At 46.6% G+C, this 22,765-nt stretch overlaps 3 protein-coding genes across 5 annotated transcripts in view; 1 reads left to right on the top strand and 2 right to left on the bottom strand.

Moving 5' to 3' along the window:
- Positions 1–2: 2 nt before the first annotated feature.
- Positions 3–3,335, bottom strand: grhprb (glyoxylate reductase/hydroxypyruvate reductase b). The gene is made up of 9 exons (XM_076090050.1): positions 2,098–3,335; positions 1,604–1,737; positions 1,442–1,514; positions 1,225–1,341; positions 1,051–1,139; positions 831–935; positions 587–722; positions 302–432; positions 3–200 (listed from the first exon to the last, which is right to left on the bottom strand). The coding sequence occupies exons 1-9, from the start codon at positions 2,262–2,264 to the stop codon at positions 79–81; spliced, it is 1,074 nt and encodes a 357-aa protein (XP_075946165.1). The 5' UTR covers positions 2,265–3,335; the 3' UTR covers positions 3–78.
- A 190-nt stretch (positions 3,336–3,525) lies between these two features.
- Positions 3,526–12,950, top strand: uba6 (ubiquitin like modifier activating enzyme 6). 3 transcript variants are annotated; one of them, XM_076090044.1, is made up of 32 exons: positions 3,526–3,565; positions 4,104–4,197; positions 4,323–4,417; positions 4,512–4,540; positions 4,623–4,717; positions 4,810–4,921; positions 5,140–5,220; positions 5,355–5,477; positions 5,583–5,706; positions 6,080–6,183; positions 6,286–6,348; positions 6,727–6,803; positions 6,977–7,043; positions 7,140–7,283; positions 7,425–7,571; positions 7,656–7,736; positions 7,838–7,915; positions 8,039–8,220; positions 8,385–8,490; positions 8,607–8,696; positions 8,785–8,865; positions 8,978–9,106; positions 9,204–9,255; positions 9,338–9,401; positions 9,479–9,548; positions 9,626–9,697; positions 9,790–9,913; positions 10,016–10,209; positions 10,719–10,846; positions 10,935–11,022; positions 11,128–11,222; positions 11,305–12,950. In XM_076090044.1, the coding sequence occupies exons 2-32, from the start codon at positions 4,157–4,159 to the stop codon at positions 11,444–11,446; spliced, it is 3,078 nt and encodes a 1,025-aa protein (XP_075946159.1). In that variant the 5' UTR covers positions 3,526–3,565; positions 4,104–4,156; the 3' UTR covers positions 11,447–12,950. The 3 variants fall into 3 exon arrangements, with proteins under 3 accessions (XP_075946159.1, XP_075946161.1, XP_075946160.1); XM_076090046.1 differs by having other exon boundaries at positions 3,543–3,565; positions 4,156–4,197; XM_076090045.1 differs by having other exon boundaries at positions 3,544–3,565; positions 4,107–4,197.
- The window catches only part of polq (polymerase (DNA directed), theta), a 20,606-nt gene continuing 9,594 nt past the window's right edge, over positions 11,754–22,765 (bottom strand). Inside the window, exons 20-36 of the mRNA XM_076090043.1 lie at positions 20,862–22,356; positions 19,212–20,775; positions 18,972–19,112; positions 18,685–18,887; positions 18,196–18,403; positions 17,898–18,091; positions 17,677–17,808; positions 16,676–16,850; positions 16,431–16,554; positions 15,372–15,472; positions 15,198–15,280; positions 15,014–15,115; positions 14,826–14,937; positions 14,583–14,707; positions 14,365–14,500; positions 14,161–14,267; positions 11,754–13,864 (exon numbers count right to left, since the gene is read on the bottom strand). Coding sequence (XP_075946158.1) covers positions 13,751–13,864; positions 14,161–14,267; positions 14,365–14,500; positions 14,583–14,707; positions 14,826–14,937; positions 15,014–15,115; positions 15,198–15,280; positions 15,372–15,472; positions 16,431–16,554; positions 16,676–16,850; positions 17,677–17,808; positions 17,898–18,091; positions 18,196–18,403; positions 18,685–18,887; positions 18,972–19,112; positions 19,212–20,775; positions 20,862–22,356 — 5,116 coding nt within the window. The 3' untranslated portion in view covers positions 11,754–13,750. The remainder of the gene's footprint in view (positions 13,865–14,160; positions 14,268–14,364; positions 14,501–14,582; positions 14,708–14,825; positions 14,938–15,013; positions 15,116–15,197; positions 15,281–15,371; positions 15,473–16,430; positions 16,555–16,675; positions 16,851–17,676; positions 17,809–17,897; positions 18,092–18,195; positions 18,404–18,684; positions 18,888–18,971; positions 19,113–19,211; positions 20,776–20,861; positions 22,357–22,765) is intronic.

Genomic DNA, 22,765 nt, shown 5'->3' with positions numbered 1-22,765 from the left:
ACAAAGTTTAAGCGCTGGTTTTATTTGAATCTTGGAAATGAATAATTAGGCACACAAGTTGAACTGATGTTTCCTTCTCTACAGCTTGAGCTCTTTGATCATCGGCTCGCCCCGCAGGCCCAGCAGGAGGTTATTTGCCGCCAGGGCAGACATGGCGTTGCGGGTGGTGTAAGAGGCACTGGCAATATGTGGGAGAATCACTGTGGGAGGAGAGCATTTATAAAGACAGATGATGATGAACGTTAGCCTCAAAGGAGCTCTGAACTGTCCCTTTAAGCACCGATAATGTTGTCACACTCACCGCAGTTTTTGAGGGTGAAGAGCGGGTGGTCTGTGGGCAGGGGCTCAGGAACAGTCACATCCAATCCAGCTCCCGCAATCTGGCCAGTGGACAGAGCCTCATACAGGTCTTCCTGGTTCACCACGCCCCCTCTTAACTCAACAGAAGGACCAGAATTAGAGAAAAGCACGGTTACTGTTCTCGCGGCCAGATTCGGGGAGACTGGACGGGCGTCATAGTCGAGTATTTCATTACACGGCATCGTCGTACAGTATGTGTCAAAGTGATTCAGTTGTGTCTGTGCACCTGCTTGTGTTGATGAAGATGGAGGTGCTCTTCATCTTGGAGAAGAGGTCCTTGTTGCAGATCTCCTTGGTTTCCGGTGTTAAAGCGCAGCACACAGCCAGGAAATCGGACCGCTCCGCCAGCTCGTCGAAAGAGACTAAAAAAATCAAAGGCCTGACATGGCATTTCCTTTCCTTAAAAGTGACAACTTATTGAGTATCTGTGAGGTCAGGATGTGAAAGCAGTAAATCTCTACAATCCTTACCGTACTCTGCATTGATGAGGCCGGCCAGCTCGGGCCTGGGGGCCACATCCGCGTAGATGAACTTCTTGACCTTGAAAGCAGCCAGGCGCTCGGCGATGGCCACGCCTTCGAAGACAAAGTGAGAAGAATCTGGGTTTTTGGGGGGGGTTTTTTACGGGAATGGCAGTTTGATCGACGAGCGTGTTCGTGCGCGTCGTGTTTCAGATGCTGCCGTGCTCACCTATCCTCCCCAGGCCCAGGATTCCCACGGTGCTGTTGGTCAGCTCGTGTCCACACAGCCACAGAGTTCTCCATGTGCCCCAGCCGCCACTGACGAGAGAGAGTTTAACCTTTGACCCGCCGCCCCAAAAATGTCTTTATACGTGGATGGCTCTAAGTGTGTGTGGTACGTTACGTCTTGGCTTCATGTGTGGCCTCTATGAGCCTCCTGGAGGTGGTGAGCAGCAGAGCCACAGTCAGCTCAGCCACAGAATCGGTCAGGACGTCTGGGGTGTAACCCACACGGATCCCTCTGGGGGAAAGCACACACACACACACACACACACGTCCATTAAATATATCAACACCTTCGACTTTGATGCGTCTCAAGGAAATAGAAAGATGAGAATCACCTCTTCTTCAGCTCCTCCAAAGAGAGATGGTCGAATCCCACCGACATGGTGCTGAGGACCTTCAGGTTTGGACCTGCGGGAGTATACCAAAAAATTAACGCAGGGCTTTTTTTATTGCATTCGTCGCTCAACATACTCTAAAGGCCGTCCTCCCACACCGACCTGCAGCATCCAGCAGCTCTGTATCGATCTTCTCCGTCAACACGCAGACCAGACCGTCGACGCCTCTGACCTTCTGCAGGAGCTCCCCCCTGGGCACAGGGGCGTCGTCGGAGTCCCACAGTTCAAACTGCACCCTGGGAAAACAGAAACAGGATCCATATCAAATGAATTTCTTAATCATCAGCAGAAGAAATGGCATTGGGTGCTCAAGCTTTCGTTAATGTTCCTACTAAGATATGGCGCATCTCAAGCTGTGCCACACATGCTGTAGGTTTATATAGAAACACTGGAGCCTTAAGGTGCAGAGAGAGTTTCTTCAGCTCTGCTGTGGGGGAATACACTTTAGGCTAGTCTTATCTGACTAACCCAAAGGCAAACATTAGCAGCCCTGTTTACGCAAAGTAAATGATGAACTTCACAAAGCAGACCATTCAAAAAGGGTATCACAGTCAGCTACATGACACGATCCAGATTCAAAGTGACGGGACACTCACTGTCCAGATTCACGGAGGATCCTCAGGCCCTCGGGTGGGATCTGTCGGGTGACGTACACCCGTTGCAGGGTTGACATCTCCCTTAGCGCGTTGCTTGTGAGACCCCCAGTCAGTGGAGCAGCAGCGAACCGCTGGAGCTGACGCAGTGCCATACGACTGCACCACATTGCCAGGAGAGAGCGATTCTGAGGGGGTCAGGCGTCCGAGAGGCGACAGTGGCACTTTGGAGTTCAGAAGTCCTGCTGTGTGTGCATGTGTGTGATTTTGGCTCCAGTTCAGGGGGGGGAGGTTCCTGTGTGTGTGTGTGTCCCTGACCAATATGATTAGAGGGAGGGTGTCTCTGAAGTCTGAAGTTGGGGGAGTGTCTGTCACAGACAAACTAAACACAGAAGTCACTGAGTCAAGTCTTCTGTATATCCAGCTTTAGGATTAAGTGAATTTTTAGATAATTTTTATTTCAGGCCAAACAGATATATAGACCTAAAAAAGACACAGAAACTTTTTTTCTCACGTCCTCACACACACACACACACACACACACACACACACACACACACACACACACACACACACACACTAAAAAAAAAGCACAGAGACACAAATTGCACAAATATATAAAAGACAGCAGCAGACTTGTTTTTTTCCTTAAATCATCTTCCAGAATGGGAGTCGTGCGTAAATGTTTCACTCGGCTGTTGACCTTTGTTTCTTTAAACAGTGGAAGACTGAAATGCTGCTTTTCTGACACATCTCTCTGGCTGGGACCGGTTCAGCAATCTGTCCTTACTTTCTCAACTGGAGCTGAGATTCACACAAAGAAATAATAATAAAAACGAAACATATCAGTTAAAAACATTTTGCAAGCGTATTTTTAAAAGGTTGAAATAGTTTTTAAGTATTTTTGATTCTGGCATTTAATCATTCTTTAAAAAAATAAACAATAGTTTGCAGTACAATATTTTCCCAATGAGAAGATTGATAATCAAACAGTTGTCTTTGTCTGTAATTTCTCTGATTCTCCTCACGCTGAAAATACTGACACTACCTCTTAAATGCTAACTGCTGAAATATCCCAAACTTCTATTATTGTACATTGCAACACGTTACACCCCTCACTATTTATTTCTCCTTTAGTTTTTTCTTGATATATATTATAATAACACCCCTGTTCAGCATTTTTGTCCTGGGCCTATGAGTTTGTGAAAATAGTTTTCTTGCTGATTCATAGTCTGAAAATATACTACTTGATATTTAATTTTTTTATTTTTATATGATAATAGAAGAAAATATTAGTTATATTTCGGATTGGATTTAGTGAATAAATTCAATTTTAATCACAAAATAGCTGAAAAACACTGTAAACATATTGGATGACCTCGATCACGTGATCGTCGTAACCCGGAACAACTCCAAGTTTTTAACCAGTCACAACCATTCATTCCCTCTAGCCCGTCGCGCATACTGACAGGTAGCTACGTAAGATTATTTGTCTAATTTTAACAATATTCACAGCGCCTTTTTCATATCAATTGGTAGAAAGATAATAACTAAAACCGCTGTCTACCCTGGGCAGTTATCCGTAGCCTAACGTGTGTGTCACCACTTTTAACGAGTTCATAACAAGTGTCCTCGCCACCGGCACCAGGCAGCAGTGGCACTCAGCGCTAGCTAGCTGTAGCTGCTAACGCTGAGCTTTCCCCAGCAGGTTCACAAGTCAGCCAGCGGTTATTACGGTAGCTAACGTTAACTCAACTGCTGTGAGATTTGACTGTTGAAAGACGTCCCTACGTTGGCTCGAGACAGTCAGTTTACGTTTGCGCGCGACTGACCGCTGCCAGGTTTAACAACATTGGTGACAACTCATATTGGAGTCAGCCGGGGTGTGTGGGTAAAGTTAGCCATTTAGCTAACCCACAACAGGGCGTTGGTTTTAGATTACTACCGGTGGACAACCCATGCGCTTTCTATCTTTGGTAATCCCTGTTTGTACTCTGTATGTGGTTCAGTAGGTAGAGCCGTGTTCTCAGACAGTTGAATTCCCCCCTCTTCCCCTCCCAGCATGGCTGCAGACTCGATGGAGATTGATGACTCTCTTTACAGGCAAGTCTAGTAACCGCAGTCCCTTATGAAAGCACTGGAAACTACAGATAACGTGACATTACAGTACTGTGCTGTATACTACAGTCCCTCACACTTCCTCTTCCTGCCTCCCTTTCTTTGTGCAGCCGCCAGCGCTATGTGCTGGGAGACAGTGCTATGCACCAGATGGCCCGGTCCTCAGTGTTTCTCAGTGGAATGGGAGGACTGGGAATCGAGATAGGTAACGTTGGGCTAAAATGTCCTATTATTGCAGTGTTCACATGATCTACTGTCACTCAATGGTGGTTTGACACTGATTCATTCTGGTTCCACAGCAAAGAATATCGTCCTGGCTGGCGTGAAGGTATGCAGTACTTAATGTTTCAATGTGGAGTGTCCTGAGAGTTTGTCTTCCTGTAGCCTTATGTCTTTGTATCTGTGTGCAGGCAGTCACCCTTCACGACACAAAGCAGTGTGAAACCTGGGATCTGGGCTCCAACTTCTTTATCCACAAAGAGGACGTGTTGAGCCAGAAGAGAAGGTAAAACACAACGCTGGACTGTTCCTCTTCACCTCTGATATCGCTCACAATCTTAACGCATCATGTGTCTCTTCTGTCACATTGTGGCGCAGGGTGGAGGCGGTGTGCCCCTGGGTCGCAGAGTTGAACCCGTACGTCCACGTCGACGTGTCCTCGTCGGCTCTGGACGACAACACCGATCTCGGCTTCCTCGGGAAGTATCAGGCAAGGCTTCGCTTTCAGAATCTTTAGTTCTTGGAGAACGGAGGGTGGGATCGATCAGCTTGGATTCGCAGCAGATAAAATAGTTTGTGGTGGTGGAGAGGGTTTCAAAATCTAAAAAAAAAAAAAAAAAACACTCCTTCAACTTGATCTCCTTCACGGCTGTCATCCAAAACGCCCACTTGTTCCAAACCTGCATTGTGCTCTGCTCTCTCCTGCAGTGTGTGATTCTGACTGAAGCCCGACTCAGCCTGCAGAAGAGAGTGAACCACTTCTGCCACTCCCATCGACCCCCCATCAAAGTAAGTCCACAGTCCCCGGAGCGCTTATACACCGCACAGCGTTGGCTGGACCACGACTTGCACGTGGTGCAAAAGCGCAAACAAGTTAAACGCGAGAATGAACCGCTTTTTTTTTAACCTGGTGTCCTTTCCAGTTCATTGGCTGTGATGCGTACGGCATCTGCGTACGGGTGTTTTGTGATTTCGGAGAGGAGTTTGAGGTGTCGGATCCCACAGGAGAGGAGCCCAAGGCGATTTTCATCCAAAGTATCACTCAGGTAGTCATCTCTCTATCTTTCTTCTTCCTGTCAGGCAATTTCTTTAATTGTCAGAAGGTAGAGGAGCTTCATTTGATCTCCTTTTGTTAAATTTGGACCCTTCAGGACAATCCTGGGGTGGTAACCTGCATGGACAACCAGCCCCACGGCCTTCAGACCGGCCAGAGTGTTGTCTTCAGAGAGGTCAACGGCATGGTGGAACTCAACGGCACCGCACGGCCCATCTCAGGTATTATTTCTGCATAATAACTTCACTGTTTTTGGTGTATATTTACGATTGCAGTTGTAACACCAGCATTACCGATGAATCACAGATTTACATACCATTTAGAATATGGTTAATAATATTTATATAAGAAGAAACAAATGTGCTGTACGAAGAATTAATGAGATTTTCTGAATAAAGTGACATAAGAGCGCATTGTGTGTGTGTGTGTGTGTGTGTGTGTGTGTGTGTGTGTGTGTGTGTGTGTGTGTGTGTGTGTGTGTGTGTGTGTGTGTGTGTGTGTGTGTGTGTGTGTGTGTGTGTGTGTGTGTGTGTGTGTGTGTGTGTGTGTGTGTGTGTGTGTGTGTGTGTGTGTGTGTGTGTGTGTGTGTATTAGTCTTCTCCCCACACAGCTTTGCAATAGGAGACACATCCCAACTACAACCATATGCACATGGAGGTTTCTTTGTTCTGGTGAAAACCCCCAAGACGTACAGATTTGTAAGTCCAGTATTTGTCAGAAATATTGCAGATGAACCAAAAAAAGATAAATACTTGTTTAAATAAACATGTTCTTTGTGTGTGTGTGTGTCCCCTTTTCAGGAGACATTAGAGAGACAGTTGTGTGATCCTCAGCTCCTGACTCCAGACTTCAGTAAACCAGAGGTGAGGGTTTCAGACCCCATGGCAAACCAAGGTTTAAAGGGACGGTTCGCCAGCGAGCTTTGGGCTCCACGCAGGGCTACAGCAGAGCTAGCGCACTTTAACAAGGCACTTGCCCAAAAAGCATGCAGCATAACCAGCTTAAAAAGTTTGGATTGGATTGTGTGTACAGCCGAGTAGAGTCACATGGCTTCTAAGTAAAGTTCAGTTCCGTGCTTATTCTTTTCCCAGATAAACAGCTCATGTTAGTTTCAGTGACGCCAGTCTTGATAAGTGAGCCCTGCTGTGTGGTACTAACTGCTGTTTACAAACGGCTTGTAACGTTTGTTTGAGTTTAACCAAGCAATTTCCCCACAATCCCCCTTCTTATCTACCCATCAGGCCCCGCTACAGATCCATGCAGCCATGTTGGCTCTGGACACCTTCCAGGAGCAGCACAGCAGACTCCCCAACACTGGGTAAGCTCAACCTTTCTCTGCTCGTCACTGCCCAGCTCTTATCTGCTGCTTTACTTCCCTGTACTCAACAGACACCGATGATATCTTTGGTCCTGGCTGTGGATTCCAGTGTGTGAAGTTGTTGGAATGTAACGCATTCAGTTGTGATTGTTTTTTACTTTTTATGCCATCAGGTGCTCACAGGATGCCGAGGTTTTACTGAAGCTAACCGAGGAAGTGAATGCAACTCTCAGGAACAAAGTGAGTTTGTGTGTCCCTCATGCTTTGATTTTGTCGAACCTGCAGAGGTGCACACACATCCTCTTTGACAGACCCCTTAACGTCTTTCCTTTCCAGACTTCCGTGAACGTGGAGTTGGTGCGCTGTCTGTCGAGAACAGCGAGGGGAACCCTCCCTCCGTTAGCAGCGGCTGTGGGAGGTCTAGCCAGCCAGGAAGTTCTTAAGGCCATCACAGGGAAGTTTGCGCCACTGCAGCAGTGGGTAGGTCACTCGATTTAACCACAGAAGTGAAAACGGTGCTTATTAACCGTTCAATGGCTCAATCTACTCTGTTAAACAATTTTTGCAACTTTTTAGAAACTGATTTAAAGTTAATTCTCCTCTGTTTTCTCCTGCGTTTAGTTTTATCTCGATGCCATCGAGGTCGTACGGCCACTTCAGTCCGTCGCTGCCGAGGAGTTTTCCCCAAGGGGCGATCGCTACGATGGGTTACGAGCCTGCATCGGTGAATCCATGTGTCAGGAACTGCACAAGCTCAGGGTCTTCATGGTAAGGATTGAGCAGTGCGCATACACGTTGAATAGTTTTTACGGTTCTCGTCCAAATGAACCGCTGCCACGTCTTCTCCTCCAGGTGGGCTGTGGGGCCATTGGCTGTGAAATGCTGAAGAACTTTGCCCTGCTTGGGGTGGGATTGGCCAGCAGCTCAGGAGAGGTGGGTGGTCTCTCTGCGTTTCCTCTCGTCTGTCTGACTTGATGTATTTCACAGCTCGTCTGTGTGTATTTAGTGAGTATTTGTACTCTGCATCTTCTCAGGTATGCGTCACAGACCCCGACCTCATAGAAAAGTCCAACCTCAATCGGCAGTTTCTCTTCAGACCGCATCATATACAGGTGAACCTTTTCAATGCAATATTTACTCACCTTTTACTAGTTGCAATGTGTGGAATCGTGTCTCTGATCAGCATCCACCACACAGACATTCACGTACTTTTTCCTTTTCTCCCGGCGTCTCAGAAACCGAAGAGCACCACGGCAGCAGAGGCCACTCTGGAAATCAACCCGGACCTGCAGGTGGACGCTCGCCTCAACAAGGTGTGTCCCGCTACCGAGAGCATCTTCAATGACTCCTTCTACTCCCGCCTGAACCTGGTGGTCACCGCGCTGGACAACGTGGAGGCCCGCAGATACGTGGACAGGTCGGCACAAATATTAAAGTGACACGCGAGCATTCAGTTGATTTCTAGTTCTTTCATTTAATCTTTCACTGACTGAGCCCGTCTCTCACCATAAACCCAGAAAGAGCACACCTACGGCATGAATCGGGGGAGTTTTGTGATATCGTGTTTTTTTACGTTTTCAGCCGCTGTTTATCCAATCAGAGACCTCTCCTGGACTCCGGCACCATGGGAACTAAAGGACACACAGAAATCATCGTGCCAAATTTGACTGAGTCCTACAACAGCCATGTGAGTGTGTGTGCGTGTGTGTGAGACCGTCTTTGTGTTTTTTGTTACCGTGGTGTACTAGCAGTCCCAGAAGGCAGACCTAAGTCTTGACAGTGATCATTGGCTTTGCTCCCCAGAGGGACCCCCCAGAAGAGGAGATCCCCTTCTGCACTCTCAAGTCCTTCCCTTCTGTCATAGAGCACACCATTCAATGGGCCAGGGACAAGGTCAGCCAGCTCAAAACCCAACAAGTTACCTTTCTTTTTTGACCATTGTTGTGTGCTAATTCTGAACTTTAACTTTGGGTTTGTCTAGTTTGAGAATCTGTTTGCACACAAGCCCTCCATGTACAACTCGTTCTGGCAGACACACCCCTCTGCTGAAGTGGTGCTACAGGTGAGGCTTTGTACGGCTTAAGTGTTGTTCCGACTCGTTATAAGTAGCCTTAGCCAGCAATGTGATGCTTTACATGAAAATCATTTTTTAAAGATTGTGTGTGTGTCTGTAGAGGATGCAGCTGGGGGAAAGTCTGGAGGGGTCATTCCAGGTCATTAAGCTGCTAAGCAAACGGCCCAACAAGTGGGAACAGTGCATCACGATCAGCCGTCTGAAATTCGAGAAGTACTTCAAGAGAAAGGTAACAAGTCTCCTCCTGAAAACACACATTCGTTGAATAGATCGCATGTACACGAGTGTTGGTACAAGCTCCACAATCGTTTTCTTTCTGTGTGTAGGCCCTACAACTGTTGCACTGTTTCCCTCTAGACACAAGGTTAAAAGATGGAAGTAAGCATACCTCTCAAGTTTTTAAATGATTTCAGTATAAATTGTACTTAAGAGCAAAGTTGATGATTTTTCTCTTCCTCAGGTTTGTTTTGGCAGTCCCCCAAAAGACCTCCAGCACCTCTTGATTTTGACTTGAACGACTGTTTGTGAGTATGCTCTCTTGCGTTACGGTTCTTGTTGTACGTTTCACATCTTACCAAACCCTCCTCGTTTCCCCCGGCAGGCACTTCAGTTTCATTGTCAGCACTGCCCGGCTCTTCGCGGGGATTTACAACATCCCTTACTCAGAAAAGGTAGGTCACGTACGCTCATGCACTTTCTCAAACACACACTCACTTACTCACTGACTGGACTTTTCCTTCTTTATCAGGATGTCACCGAAGAGGAGGTGACCAGGCTTCTCTCAGATGTCAAGATTCCCGAGTACAGGCCCTCGGAGAAGGTGAGCTTTGCCACTGAGCTGGTGCTTAAGCTTCTATCATAGTGTAAAAAAAAACCAACCCTAATCTTGTTCGACTGCTCTGTCCCTTCCAGTGTATAGAGACCAACGAGTCGGCAAAGAAGCCCGATTCAATGAATTTGCCTCTGAGCAGCGAGGAAGAGAGGGAGGCCATCACACAGCTGGAGCAGGCCATCGCAACCGACAACGTCACAGCAGGTGCACAGCCAAAATAAACACAACAAATACTAAATAAAAAAACCAAAGATTTGTAAATGGTAATTGGTTCTCTCTGTTCTTGATATGTGCATCCACACACAGAGAGGCTACAGGTGAGCCCGCTCCAGTTTGAGAAGGACGACGACGCCAACGGCCACATGGACTTTGTCACGGCGGCGTCCTCCCTCAGAGCCAGGATGTACGCCATCGAGCCGGCCGACCGACTCAAGACCAAGCGGATCGCCGGCAAGATCATCCCCGCCATCGCCACGGCAACAGCCGCTGTGGCTGGACTGGTGAGAAACGCTCCCCCCATCGATGGGTTAACCGGGCGCCTACGCAACACATGACAATATGACGATCTGTACTTTCTGTCAAACTTGCACAATGCACCCGACCCCCAGTGACCACCCCTGACGTTGGTTGGCCCATTTAGTTATTTTCGGGTTGTGCCGGTCAGACTGGGCCAAATAGGTCCGGCCACCAGATCCCGGATACAAGCGGCTGCAATGGCTTTCCTCCGTAGACTGGCTGGGCTCACCCTTCCAGATAGTGTGAGGAGTAGAGCTGCTGCTCCTTGGCATGTAAAGGAGCCAGTTGAGGTGGTTCAGGCATCTGATCAGGATCCCTCCTGGACGACTTCCCTTGGAGGTTGGGAGACCCTCGGAACACGCCGGAGGATCCAGACTCGCAGTATTAGGACGTCAGGAGTGTAAATAGATGTTGAAAAGTGAATTCCGTTGTTCTCAACATCCATAATATCTCAATATCCATCCGTGTTATTTCTTTTTTCTGCTGCGTTCAGGTGGCCCTCGAGTTGGTGAAGGTGGTCGGAGGCTACGAGTTTGAGTCTTTCAAAAACTGCTTCTTTAACTTGGCCATCCCTGTAGTGGTGCTCACGGAGCCTGCCCAAGTCAAACAGTCACTCATCAGGTAAGGGAATGCTTCTCACACGACTGAAGTGATGAAACACCTGGAACTGTTTTGACCCCATGCACTGACTGTCTGACGTCTTTCCCAGGGACAACATTTACTTCTCCATCTGGGACTGTTGGACTATCTTTGGCCACGAGGACTTCACTCTCTCTGACTTCATAAACGCAGTGAGGGTGAGAAGCCATTTGCTTGTATTCAGATGATTGTATTTCCCCTGAGGTTTGTCAATGCTTCTTTGTCTGTTAAGCTTTTTTTATCCATTGCTTGTTGTATTCCAGGAAAAGTATGGAATTGAACCCACCATGGTCGTCCATGGTGTGAAGATGCTCTATGTGCCTGTGATGCCTGGGCACTCGAAGAGACTCAAGCTAACGTAAGTGTTTCCTCATACTCTATTCTTCGTAACCTCCTCGAAGAACCTCGCTCCTCTGAACCTCGCCTCTGCCTCTCCTCAGGATGCAGAAGCTGATCAAGCCATCCGTGGACCGCCGCTACGTCGACCTCACCGTGTCATTTGCCCCAGAGGCAGATGGAGACGATGACCTGCCCGGCCCCCCCGTCAGGTACTTCTTCAGCCGCAATGGAGAGACGCCCTGACGCCTTCCCGGGTGGCGTCCTCAAGCCTCTTGTGTCCTTACTCCTCCCTTCTGTCATGTAAATTGTTGTACCCCAATAACCTGGGCCACGGCCTAGAGCTTTCCTTCAGGATGATGTCTGACTTGGGCATACCTCCTGGGTCCCAACACCAGCCCCCCCGCACCACCCCTCTGTACGTAATGGAACAAGAAAAGGCCAGTCCTGGTCCCAGTTTTTCTTGCCCCGGATCTAGCCAACACGAGGCTGCTTGAGTAGCACTTAACTGTACCTTTGTACATATATTTCCTGTTCTGTTTTCTACTCTGGTTTAAAAATAAAAAAAAAAAAAAAAAAAGCACAGCTCCGGCCTGTGTCGATGCCTTAATTGATTAATAACCTTTTTTTCTGTTTGTGGCAGTGAGTATGACTGAAAACTATGTTTACAGAAACCTGCAACTTAGTCTTGTTTGTGTTTTAAAGTCTGCTGGGCCCAGGAGGGGGGTGAAGTGTAGTTGTTAGGCATCACATTCTTCTTCCTCTCATTGCCAACCACAGAATATGACAAACGTCGGTCATCTTCCTTTATAGAAAGAGTTTGAGGCGCAAAGACGCTGACTACCATTGTGTCTGCAGAGGATTGTTCTGTTTTAAACGCATCTCTATCCCAGCGGGATGGTATTAGCCCAACATTACGGAGCAGATGTGCGTTGCTCTTAACTTCATGGGTAAAAGCACCCACTAATTGTAGCTGCTACTCTTACCCATCATGTTAAATACTTAGGTAATTACAGTATCGACACCGGTTAACACATTTGGGTGAACCACATGTTCATTAGATTAAGTAATTGCATGACTTCAATTGTTTCACACACAGAAAAGAGGCTTTTTTTTTTTTTACTTACAAAACATCTGTACCACCATCTGGGATCGCACTCCTGTAATTTTTTTTGTTTTTTTTCCAAACATGATCCATGCTGTTGTTGCATTTGTTTATGGGTGTGTGTGTCCATGACACGTATTTATTTACTCGTTACTCATTTTTGTGTTGAACTGAGCCTGTGTTGTTGTTGTTGCACCGGTTTATTATGAAACGACAAACAAAAGTCAAACTAAAAGCGTTTAAGAGTGAATCAGCCTTCTGGTTAGTTCCAGTTGAAGGTCGTGAAAAGGTGTCTTAGAAATCGTCTGCATTGGCTCATATTGGCAAGAAAGTCAATGTAGTTTTGAGTGAAATCATAAAAAAGATATTTAGCTCTGTATTGATACTCTAATACTGACATGTTATCGTCTGCATCAATGAAGACTAAAGACACACAAAATGTTTCCCCGACCACGTTTATTTTTCTCCCCGTAACCAGAGGTGGTGAATTTGGCTTTTCACAGAAAACGTCACATGTTGACACTTTTCTTTCATAAGCGTAAAACTGAACTGTTGTGCGACAATGATGACGATGTATGTTCCTTGTGACAGACAACTCAACCAACGGTCTAATAAAATGTGAGATTTTCAGGATGTCCTCCAGACTATGGCTGCTCCGCATCTTTTTGTTCTGAATGCACCACGGTAGATAGGATAGTGCTAGTAAATAATCTGTATCTGTTTTGATGATTTATTAATTAAAAATTGTGGAGAAAAAGACCAAACAAAAGACCAAACATTCTCCATTTGCAGGTGTGCTGCTTTCCATTACATATATCATTGTAAAGTGAATGTCTTTACACATCACCATTGTCACTGGGAAGTTGTGATAAACATTTTCCTATTTGTTTTTTTTGACATTTCATAAAACAAATGATCACCACGAAACACTTATCACGATAATCATTAAAGGACAATAATTGTTGCAGCACAGAAAAGAAATCGAACATTTCATGTTATTACATAGATTATCATTGTGCATAAAATCTCATGGCAAGTAATCTGTAATATCAGTAAATAAAAATCCACATTTTACAAAAAAATGTATAAAATGTGTCACTAAATATAAATACATTCAACAGTTCATTTACAGCTCATATGCATGTATTCATCTCATTTCATTATTAATGTAGCAATTTAAAAATATATAGATTTTAGTGTGATGCAGTAGTAATAACATTACAGAGCCTTAAAGGGACAGTACACCCCAAAATTGAAAACTACATATTTTCCCCTCTTACCTTTAGTGCTGTTTATCAATCTAGCTTGTTTCGGTGTGAGTTGCCTAGTTCTGGAGATATCTGCCCTCTCTCCAATATAATGGGACCATTTGGCGTAACAGGGAAAATGTGTATTTAGATTTAGGGGGATGAACTGTCCTTTATGTCGACATGAAAACATTCACATTATATATCTAGGTCCTGCAAGTTGCCCCAGCTCGGTCCCGCCTTGACTTTGGCCTTAAGCTTCACATACAGTTTTACTGCCGACTCCATCTCCCTCTTGACTATCTGAGCGACCTGACAGAGAGACAAAGAGGTATGTATACATGCGTTCTTTCACAGAATGTGTTACCCTGATTCTCGTCTACGTTTCAGTGAACATGCGTTCAAAGATTTTTCATCATAGGTCCATTAATTGCTGCGTAATTAATTATATCTCAAATTCAGGTGATCATATCAAGGCTGAGACTTATCAATACATACAACTGGAACTAACCTGCTTTTGTCAGCCCAGAAATAACAAATCAATGACATGCAGCTTTCTGTAAACTACGCTACAATGCGTACACAATACTACTGAAAGATGTTCGTACCTGTATGAGGTCTTCCTCCGCGGTTTCATAGAAGAGTTCATCATGCAGCTGCAGGATAAAGTAGGCCCCTCTGAGTCGAGACGCCCCGACCCCACGGTGACCGCCGGCTGTGTAACGAACACCGTCAGACACGAGTCATTTACACAACTTTTCTTTTTTTGCCGTACACACAGTAGAATAGATAGAAGATTGAGCGGAAGTCACCTGGACACGCGTGCTGGTGAGACAGCGGAGCTGCGGGATACATTTTCCGCAGTCGTTTCTGGATGTTCACGGTGGCAAGTTTAACAATGTCTGCCGCCGAGCCCTGCACCGTTGTGTTCACTGCCTGGCGCTCTGCCTGAGGGGGACACGGAGAATTTTGGGAATGAATGCAAACTTGCACGGCACACAAATGCTTTCCGATGAACGGGCGAGCTTACATGTGCTTTGGCGTGCCCGTTGGCGTTGGTGATGCCCGGCAGGTATCTCCTACGGCCTATCAGAGTCTGGACGTAGCCATTCTTTACACACTTCTTCACGGTTTCTCGAAGAAAAGCGTTGATCCCTGAAACGCAAGACAGGACACGGATGTACCCTTTTTTTGTAGATTCACATTGCTGAACATTCACGACTTTGATGGCAAAAGATGTCGAGAACACCAAAAACAACTGTGCGGCGCATACCTTTGTATCTGGCCTTGAAACTTTCTATGTAGCAGGCCGCGTCCTCCTCCTCCACTCCCATCTGCTCCCCCAAAGACTTGGCTCCCATCCCGTAGATAATGCCGTAGCAAATCTGCGAAGACAAATGCGCGGGCGGTGAGTGTGTGCACATGTGTCCGCGTCAGCGTCTCTTTCCTGCCTGGTTGTACCTGTTTTGCCTGTTGCCTGAGGTCGTCCTTCACAGACTCCGGGTCGACGCTTTTCCACTCGGCGGCGATGCAACGAAACACGTCGGCTCCTCCGTTCAGCACCTGGCGGACGCACACAGTTCGTCATTCTATTTCACCTGTTCCCCGGTGATTGTCTTGTGATGTTTCCTTGCGATTGGCAGACCTGCAGAAGACGCTGATCCTTGGAGAGGTGAGCCAACACTCGCAGCTCCAGCTGAGAATAGTCAGCTGCCAATATCATCCCGCCTGCAGCCCAGTGCAGAAAGACACAGCTGGTAGAGCAGTCCGAGAGTCAGTTACAGACAGAAAAGGTGATGCAAGATATATTCATAGCAACCTGAAAAAGGTACGAAGGCGTGTCTCATGCTGACGGAGAAGGCCGGGCCGTGTTCTGCGCAGCCAGCTGCAGCCGAGGGCACCACTGAACGTCTCTTCTTTCTGTAAAGAATCAGCATGAGCATTAGTTGGACCAACGCTGGAGTTCGCTTAAATCTTAGTCTTTCATTTGATTTGATTTATTTAAAAAATTATTTTATTTACTTATTTTATAATTAAGTAGAACATTTTCATATTATTGTTTTTTCATTTATCACTTATTTTATTTTATTTAAGTTGTATACATTGATTGTATTTTATTGTGTTTAAGTGGAATCATTTTATTGTTATTTTATTGTATTAAAATTGTTGGCTTGTCAATAATCTGTGAAGCACTTTGAACTGCACTAGTCTGTATGAAAGGTGTGATACAAATAATGATTGATATATATATATATATATATATATATATATATATATATATATATATATATATATATATATATATATATATATATATATATATATATATATATATATATATATATATATATATATATATATATATATATATATATATATATATATATATATATATATATATATATATATATATATATATATATATATATATATATATATATATATATATATATATATGTAGTGTGTATTGTGAATATTACACAAACAAAAGCTATTGTCTCAGATCCAGACGAATCAGCACACTCCACAAGTTAACTTATATGATATGACGTTTAATAATATTTATAATCTTAATATCTTAAATCTTTCTAATTAAATATTATTCCGATTTTTGTAAACAACATTAAGCGCTAAAAACAGAATATGTCAATATACAAAATAACACTGACCCTGCTGCAGTTAAATGAGCGGTTTTCTAGAGGGACTCTGGTGCCACTTTTGTCCACAGGGATCGCCAAAATTAACACAAAACAAAAGCTCCTTGTAGTGAGTTTATCCAATAACGTTATAAATAAGTAAGTTATGAGTAAAACAATAGTTATTTTACATTCTTTAGTGACAAACGCATCAGGTGCAGTGAACTCCGAGGTTGACCTACCCTGATTTGGTGGTCATGTGACAGCTGTCTTGTGACGGTGGGCTCTCCCCCACCACCGCTGGCATGAAAATCTCAAAGTCTTTGGGGACATTCTGTACGTTGGGCTCAGTGAAGCTCACTCTACCTTAAACACAGAAAGAGCGGCAATACCGCATGCTTTGGATCTACTTTTAAATTGTATTGAACAACACCTAATACACATGTGTTAAAGACAGGTGCGTGTAATGTCTGTGTGTGTGTGTTACCTGTGGCTGTGTGCGTCTGGGCGATGGGGTATATTCTGTCCATGGCCAGTGTGGTGTGGTATCGCTTCTCCCTCTGCAGGGGGAACACCACTTTGGTCAAGGCGTTAGTGATCCGCCTCCACTCCAGAATAACGCCCGGCAGCGGGTGCAGGGGGCGGAGCTTCTCCAGAACATCCTGCCAGACATCATTGCAACTCAGTTGAAACGCGGCGAACACTTCATCGCACAAATATGACCTCATGTTTACCCAACAAGTTGTGCTGGGCAATATGGCCCAAAATGTTATATCCCAGATCCCGATACAGGTCATTTCATATCTTGATAACGATATATATATCTATATATCACAATATAGCATGTTTTCTGTCTAAATGAAATAACCACATGGTAAAGCCTATTTTTGTAAACTCCAGTTTTAATTAAATACGCAACAATGAAAAGAGTCTTTTCTCATTTAATTAAGAACTTTAGTGCAAAACGAACAGTTTCTAGTAAAATTACAGAGAAAAATGAATAAATATTTCCAGCTGTACAGACTATGTTTACATGCATGCGCACAGAGTAATCTGATGAAGTTTGATTTAATAACAAAGGGGTATTCCCATGAGCAGAATATTTGGGTGTAGGCACGCAGGAGTTGAACAACAAAGCTGAATGAATGAATGGAGAAAGAAAATGCTGCCCACATCTGATCTATTTGGTTTCCAAGTGGACCTTTTAACATTATTCCCCACCATTCGTATGCAGCGAGAACTCATAAAGGTTGTCAGTTGGAGTCCAGCTTGGTAATCGTATTGATCTGAGTGATGTAAAAACAAAAGCGAAAATCTTCCGTCAAAATACTTTACATTAGATTTTCTAATATATTTCAGTTAGCATGTGCTCGTTATTATCAATCTCCCTACGCAATTGCGTATTAGGATATCTCGATGTATGTGATTTCCTCGCGATACGATTCCTTCGAAAGACGATGAATCACCAGCAACGCAAAGTCATTTTACCTTGGTGGTGCTGAACTGCTTGCCGAGTCGTACTCGGCCGCCCGCTCCTCTCCTGGTGTAGCCAAGAGTCTTCTTACTTTTCGGTCCGCCCACGTCACCGTTTGGAGGCAGGTGTAGCTCTAAGAACAACACCTACAGTACAGCGTCAGCCCACATTAGATTTTAAATAGTGAGGATTCCTTTTTTTCTATGGGAATTTGGAAATTGAAACGTTGTCGTACCTGTGCTACGTCGTCGACGCTGGTGAGGGAGAAGCTGTGTCCGGCCAGGTCGTACGCCTGGGTCTCCAGCGCTGCGAGTTTGGCTTGCATCACGTGTTTTTGTCTTTCGCACTCTTGGACGCTGAAGCCCAATCCGTTCAGCTCCAATACCGCCAAAGACACCTGGGAGGGCATCTCGACGCTCCGGAATAAACCTGACAACATGCATGCAAACCCGTTACCATCATCATGCTTACTGCAGCTCTTACCACTGTAGGAATCTTCTGTGAACGTCCGTTCAGAGTGTCTGCTCTTCTACCAAGCATGCCGTCCTTCTCCAGCAGGCCACTGAGGTGGTTCATGACGGAGTGCACGAGCACGCTCTTGGTCGCCGCCCTAACGCGTGGGCAGTGTGCGTGTGCGTTCCCAAGTCCGTCCAGCAGAGGCAACTCCTCAGGACAGTAGACGGTCACCATGTTGGGTAGAGTCCTCTCCTCGCTGCCAGGGTCCACCAGCCAGCATGCAACCTACGGCGGACATTCAACACAGAGTCAGCTAAAACAAAAAACATTAGATATTTTGTCCATTTCTGTTGCATGTTCAATTTTAAAGTCCCTATGTGTGGATTTTTTACGTGATTCGAACACCATTTTAATTATTCTGATGGTGAAAGTTTTTGTAGAAAATGTAGAAAAGAGTCAACAAAGGCAGAGATGTGTGAGAATGTCACCAACAGCTGGCTCATAATTACCAGGATGCAAGTTTCTATCTACGTGCTGTGAGAGTACGCACGCGTCGTTTCTCTCACCTTCGGATCCTCGCAGTTTCCCTCTAAGCTGACGCCGCAGCTCAGCACAAGCCTCTTGTACACCTTGATGATGTCATAGGCGACAACCACGCCCCCTCTGTGAGCGGCCGCTGGCCGCGTCAGACAGTTCTTCGCCTGCCGCAGCCTCTCGCTTACTGGCAAGTCGACATCCAGCGGGGGAGGGGCCAGACTGGAGCTCAAACCTGACGGGGTAACACTTTTTGGAGTGAGCTTGTGCGTGCGGTATGTGCTTGAATGCATGAATGTGCATTCACATGTGTCCGTACCTTTGCTCTGCTCTTGCTGCAGAGACATGTAGTACGCGTCTCTTGCTCCCCAGCAGACAGACAGTCCGATCAACACCAGTCCATCGCTGTCTCTTACCGGAAAACCGTCGGCCCTGTGGAGCTTCTGGTGAGCTGCTGACGCTGCACAGAAAACACGTGCATTAGAGAGGGGGCAGCATACAACACGGGCTTTGCTTATAATGTGTCATGTCACTTGTGTACATGTTTATTATCTTTTACCTCTCTTGTGTTTTCCTCCTATTTGCTCCTCCGCCTGCTGACTGTGTTCCCTCTTTTCACAGGCCAAAGCCAGAGAGTAGCGCTCCTTTGTCTTCCACTCGTTAATAAAAGCGTCGAAGAGGCGCCTGTCACTCGCCACGTCAATGATGGAAAACGTGCCCGAGCTGCTGGGGGAGAGCGATGCATCCTGGGACAGCTGAAGAGTAAATACTCCAGCCCCAGGCGATTCCGCATCAGAGGGAAGCTTCTGCCGGGTGGGGGATGGAGATGCGTGGTCTCGTGGAGGGCTAAGGCTCCGGCTGGCGTGCGGCTGGGGTTTCGTTTTTGAACCCGGCTGGCGTTTGTCGTTGCGATCCGACGTGGAATCCGGCTGCTTGGTGTGAGCGACAGCATCTGATGGAGGATTGCCGTGTCCTGGGCGAGATCCGGGGCATTTTGCGATTGCCGGTTTCCTCCGCAGGAGGGCTGAGGGAGTCGACCGGTCGAGTGGCTGAGCGATGAGAGGCGACCGGACGGATGAGGTGGTCAGTTTTACTCTGGGGGTGACGGGCGGCGTTTCCTGAGTCGGTGGAATGAGGTCGCCAGCAGAGCCCGGTCTCTCCGTTACATTCTCAAGGTCGTGTTGTTCCTCTGGAGAATGGCTCCCCGCAGCGACAGCCTGCATGTCCGACCTCGCCCCATCTCTGTCCACCTGCATCGAGTGCTGAGGTCGATCTGGAACGTCTGCTGTATTTGCAGCGTTTTTGCAGGCTCCGTGGCCCGTTGTGGTGTTCAGCCAGGGCTGGTCAGACATACTAGGCCAGCGGTCAAAGATCTCTTGCAAACCAGGGCTGCAATAAAAAGAGCTTTCGGTTGCGTTCTGGACTTGCGGGTGTTTTAAGACTGCATTAACTGACAGCAAAGCATTAATTTCCTCTTTTGTATTTACTTGTTTCTCATTGTCACCCTCTTCATTCATCATTTCCTGTCTCCCGCCTGATTTACTGCCATTTTGTGCGTTACTGTGCTGTTTAGTTGTGTGTGCAAGGCCTTGATTCTTGCTGGCTTTGTCCTCGTCGTACTCATTTTGAGTTGTGGTCGTAGTGGTGGGTTGTGGCTGTATCTGCCTGGGTTTGGGTTGTGACTCTGACAGCCGTTCCTCGGTCTGAACGTGCTCGGCGTTGGGTCGCTGAGCTTCATGAGTTCTCTCTGTGTGTCTGAGCAAGCTCTGCCTCTCCATAAAGTGCTCGCCCACCAGCAGCGAGTCACCCCACTCGGACAGGTTGAAGGAGGACTCGCCCCACTGGACGGCCTCCTGCTTCTCCGCCTCCTGGTTGGCGAGGAGCTCACTGCGCCTTCGCTCCTGGCTCGATGGAGGGGGGCCTCCGACCTCCCGGCCGACGAACTCCTCCTCTTCGTCCGATTGGCCGGGGATCCGCGGCGGGCTCAGACCGGCCAGCAGGGAGCTGTCGTACAGGCTGTCGAACAGGAAGCTGCTGCTTCTGTTGACGCTCTCGGAGGCAGCCGGGTTGGCGTCCTCGTCACCACCTTCAACTACGTTATCCCCACCTGGACCTGGAGAAATCTGTAAAAACATTTTGACTTTTAAGAGACAAACTGCTTGAATGCATTTATACAATCAAAAAATAATGGAGGATTCTGGTCACTCACCTGGTGGCTGGTGTCAAGGATGAGCTCCATCTGGCTGTCTGTGAGAGAAATATCAAATCTGGGACATGCGTTACTTTTCTCAAGTGTCTCCTTCTCTACAGCTGCATCTACCATTTCCTCCTCCCTTTTATTCTTTGATTCTACCAGCCGATTCCCATCGTTCCCATCTCTGCGTTGGCATGCCTGTTGAACGATGAGTCTCTCTGTCTGGGTGTCCAGTTCAAAGCTGTCGCCGAAACTCTCTTCTCCTCTTTTAACAAGTCCCTCGGCTTCTTCTTCGTCCCCCGCATACAGCTCGGGAGACGAGAACTTATCCGCCTCTCTGCAGTTCATCCTCCGTCGCTTCGCCTCGGGTGAGAACAATGGAACGGAGGAAGGAGTGGTGGTCCGGGGGGAGTCCAACATATCTGCATTTGTGGGCGCGGAAACAACGGGAGGGGTTTCTTCAGGAGCTCGAACGGCTGTAGGCACCTGGCCTGCAGGCACTGGATTTTGGACTGAGGGAACCACAGAGGGTTCTACATGATCTTGTAGGCTTTTGTCAGTTTGTATAGAGTGGAGGACTTTGCTTAAGGCTCTCGAGTGCTTCAGTCTTCCCGGTTGCACGGGTGACTCAGCGAGCCCTGTGGCACCATCTACGTCCGATGTCCTTGTAGGAACTCGGTGTTGTTCTTCTGCTCTGGATACCAGAGCTCTAAAGCGGGGGGCAGGCATCGGGGGAGGAGAGGGCTGAGGATGCACCACTGGTCGAAACAGGGGGCTAGACATGATGTCGGCCAACTCCTGTGTCAGGCTCCTTTCAGGAACAGGACGATTCGCTCGATAAGTCTCCGGTCCGACTGAGACGACCGCTTTACTTGTCTCCCCTTCTTTCGGCTCCACTTTCTCGCGCTCTTCCCCTCCTTGCTTTGACCTCACATGCTCTTCTCTTTTTTCATCTGGATCTTCTGAGTAATTTCCCATAATTGATTTTTTATTTGGCTCCCAATGTTTTGTTGCTTTGCTTCTCTCCACTTGCACTACATTTCCCGTTTGTCTGAGTTCTGGCTCCATCCGGTCTACATTTCTGGAGTTATTTTGGTCTCTGTAGGCGTCTCCTTCTGCTTTCTCCATTTTCTTTTCAGACATCCCTTTCTCAGGTTTATATTCCTCCACCTTCTCGTCGGTATCTCTACCCTCACTTCCCTTGACTCTGTCTCCTTCCTGATGATTTTTATTGTTGTCGACCTGTGCTTCATGTGAGCTGAGATGCGATGCCGCTGAGGTGTCTGAACCTTCGGCACTGTTCGTAGCAGGAGCCCCCGGAGGAAGAGTCGTCGGGTCCCACTGAACTCCTAACTGGGCCAGGTCTTCCCGAAGGAGGAGCCTCGCCTCAGACACGATCTCAACGGCGGCCTCCTGTTCCGTTAGGGCCCGGCCGCCGGTGACCCAGACGCAGCGGAGGCTCCGTCTCTCGGCCGCCTCCATCTCGCTCTCGTCCACTGCGCGCTTCGAGCTGAGACAGACAGATAAGTGCATCATTGGCTTTATGTCTGGAGTCATGTTTCAAGTAGATTATGGCTTGATGTGCTGATGGTACAGTTGCACATCATTTATCCATGCTTAGGGTTTAAGAAGAGTTTACGGGAACATACCTGCGTCTATCTCCTTGAATTATTTTTTTTAAATAAAGGAGGCTGGTATTTTTATAGTAGTGTTGTTAAGAGTAATGCACAATCCAAACACATATATATTCAAATGAGAAACCTCTTGATTTAGGTCTATGATAACAACACATTTTTATACAAATATACATCACAAATTACATTACTTAAAAATTGTAATATCTATATATACTGTATAATCTATACATTATATAATAACGGACAGAATGAGGGCAGCTAGAACGAACTGAATATTAGTTA

Source organism: Anarhichas minor, unplaced genomic scaffold (assembly GCF_050575085.1).
Source record: "Anarhichas minor isolate MPS153535 unplaced genomic scaffold, ASM5057508v1 ptg000012l, whole genome shotgun sequence".
In the NCBI taxonomy this organism is placed as follows: domain Eukaryota; kingdom Metazoa; phylum Chordata; class Actinopteri; order Perciformes; family Anarhichadidae; genus Anarhichas; species Anarhichas minor.
The sequence above is the reverse complement of the archived record's forward strand: the minus strand, read 5'-3'. Positions and strand labels throughout refer to the sequence as shown.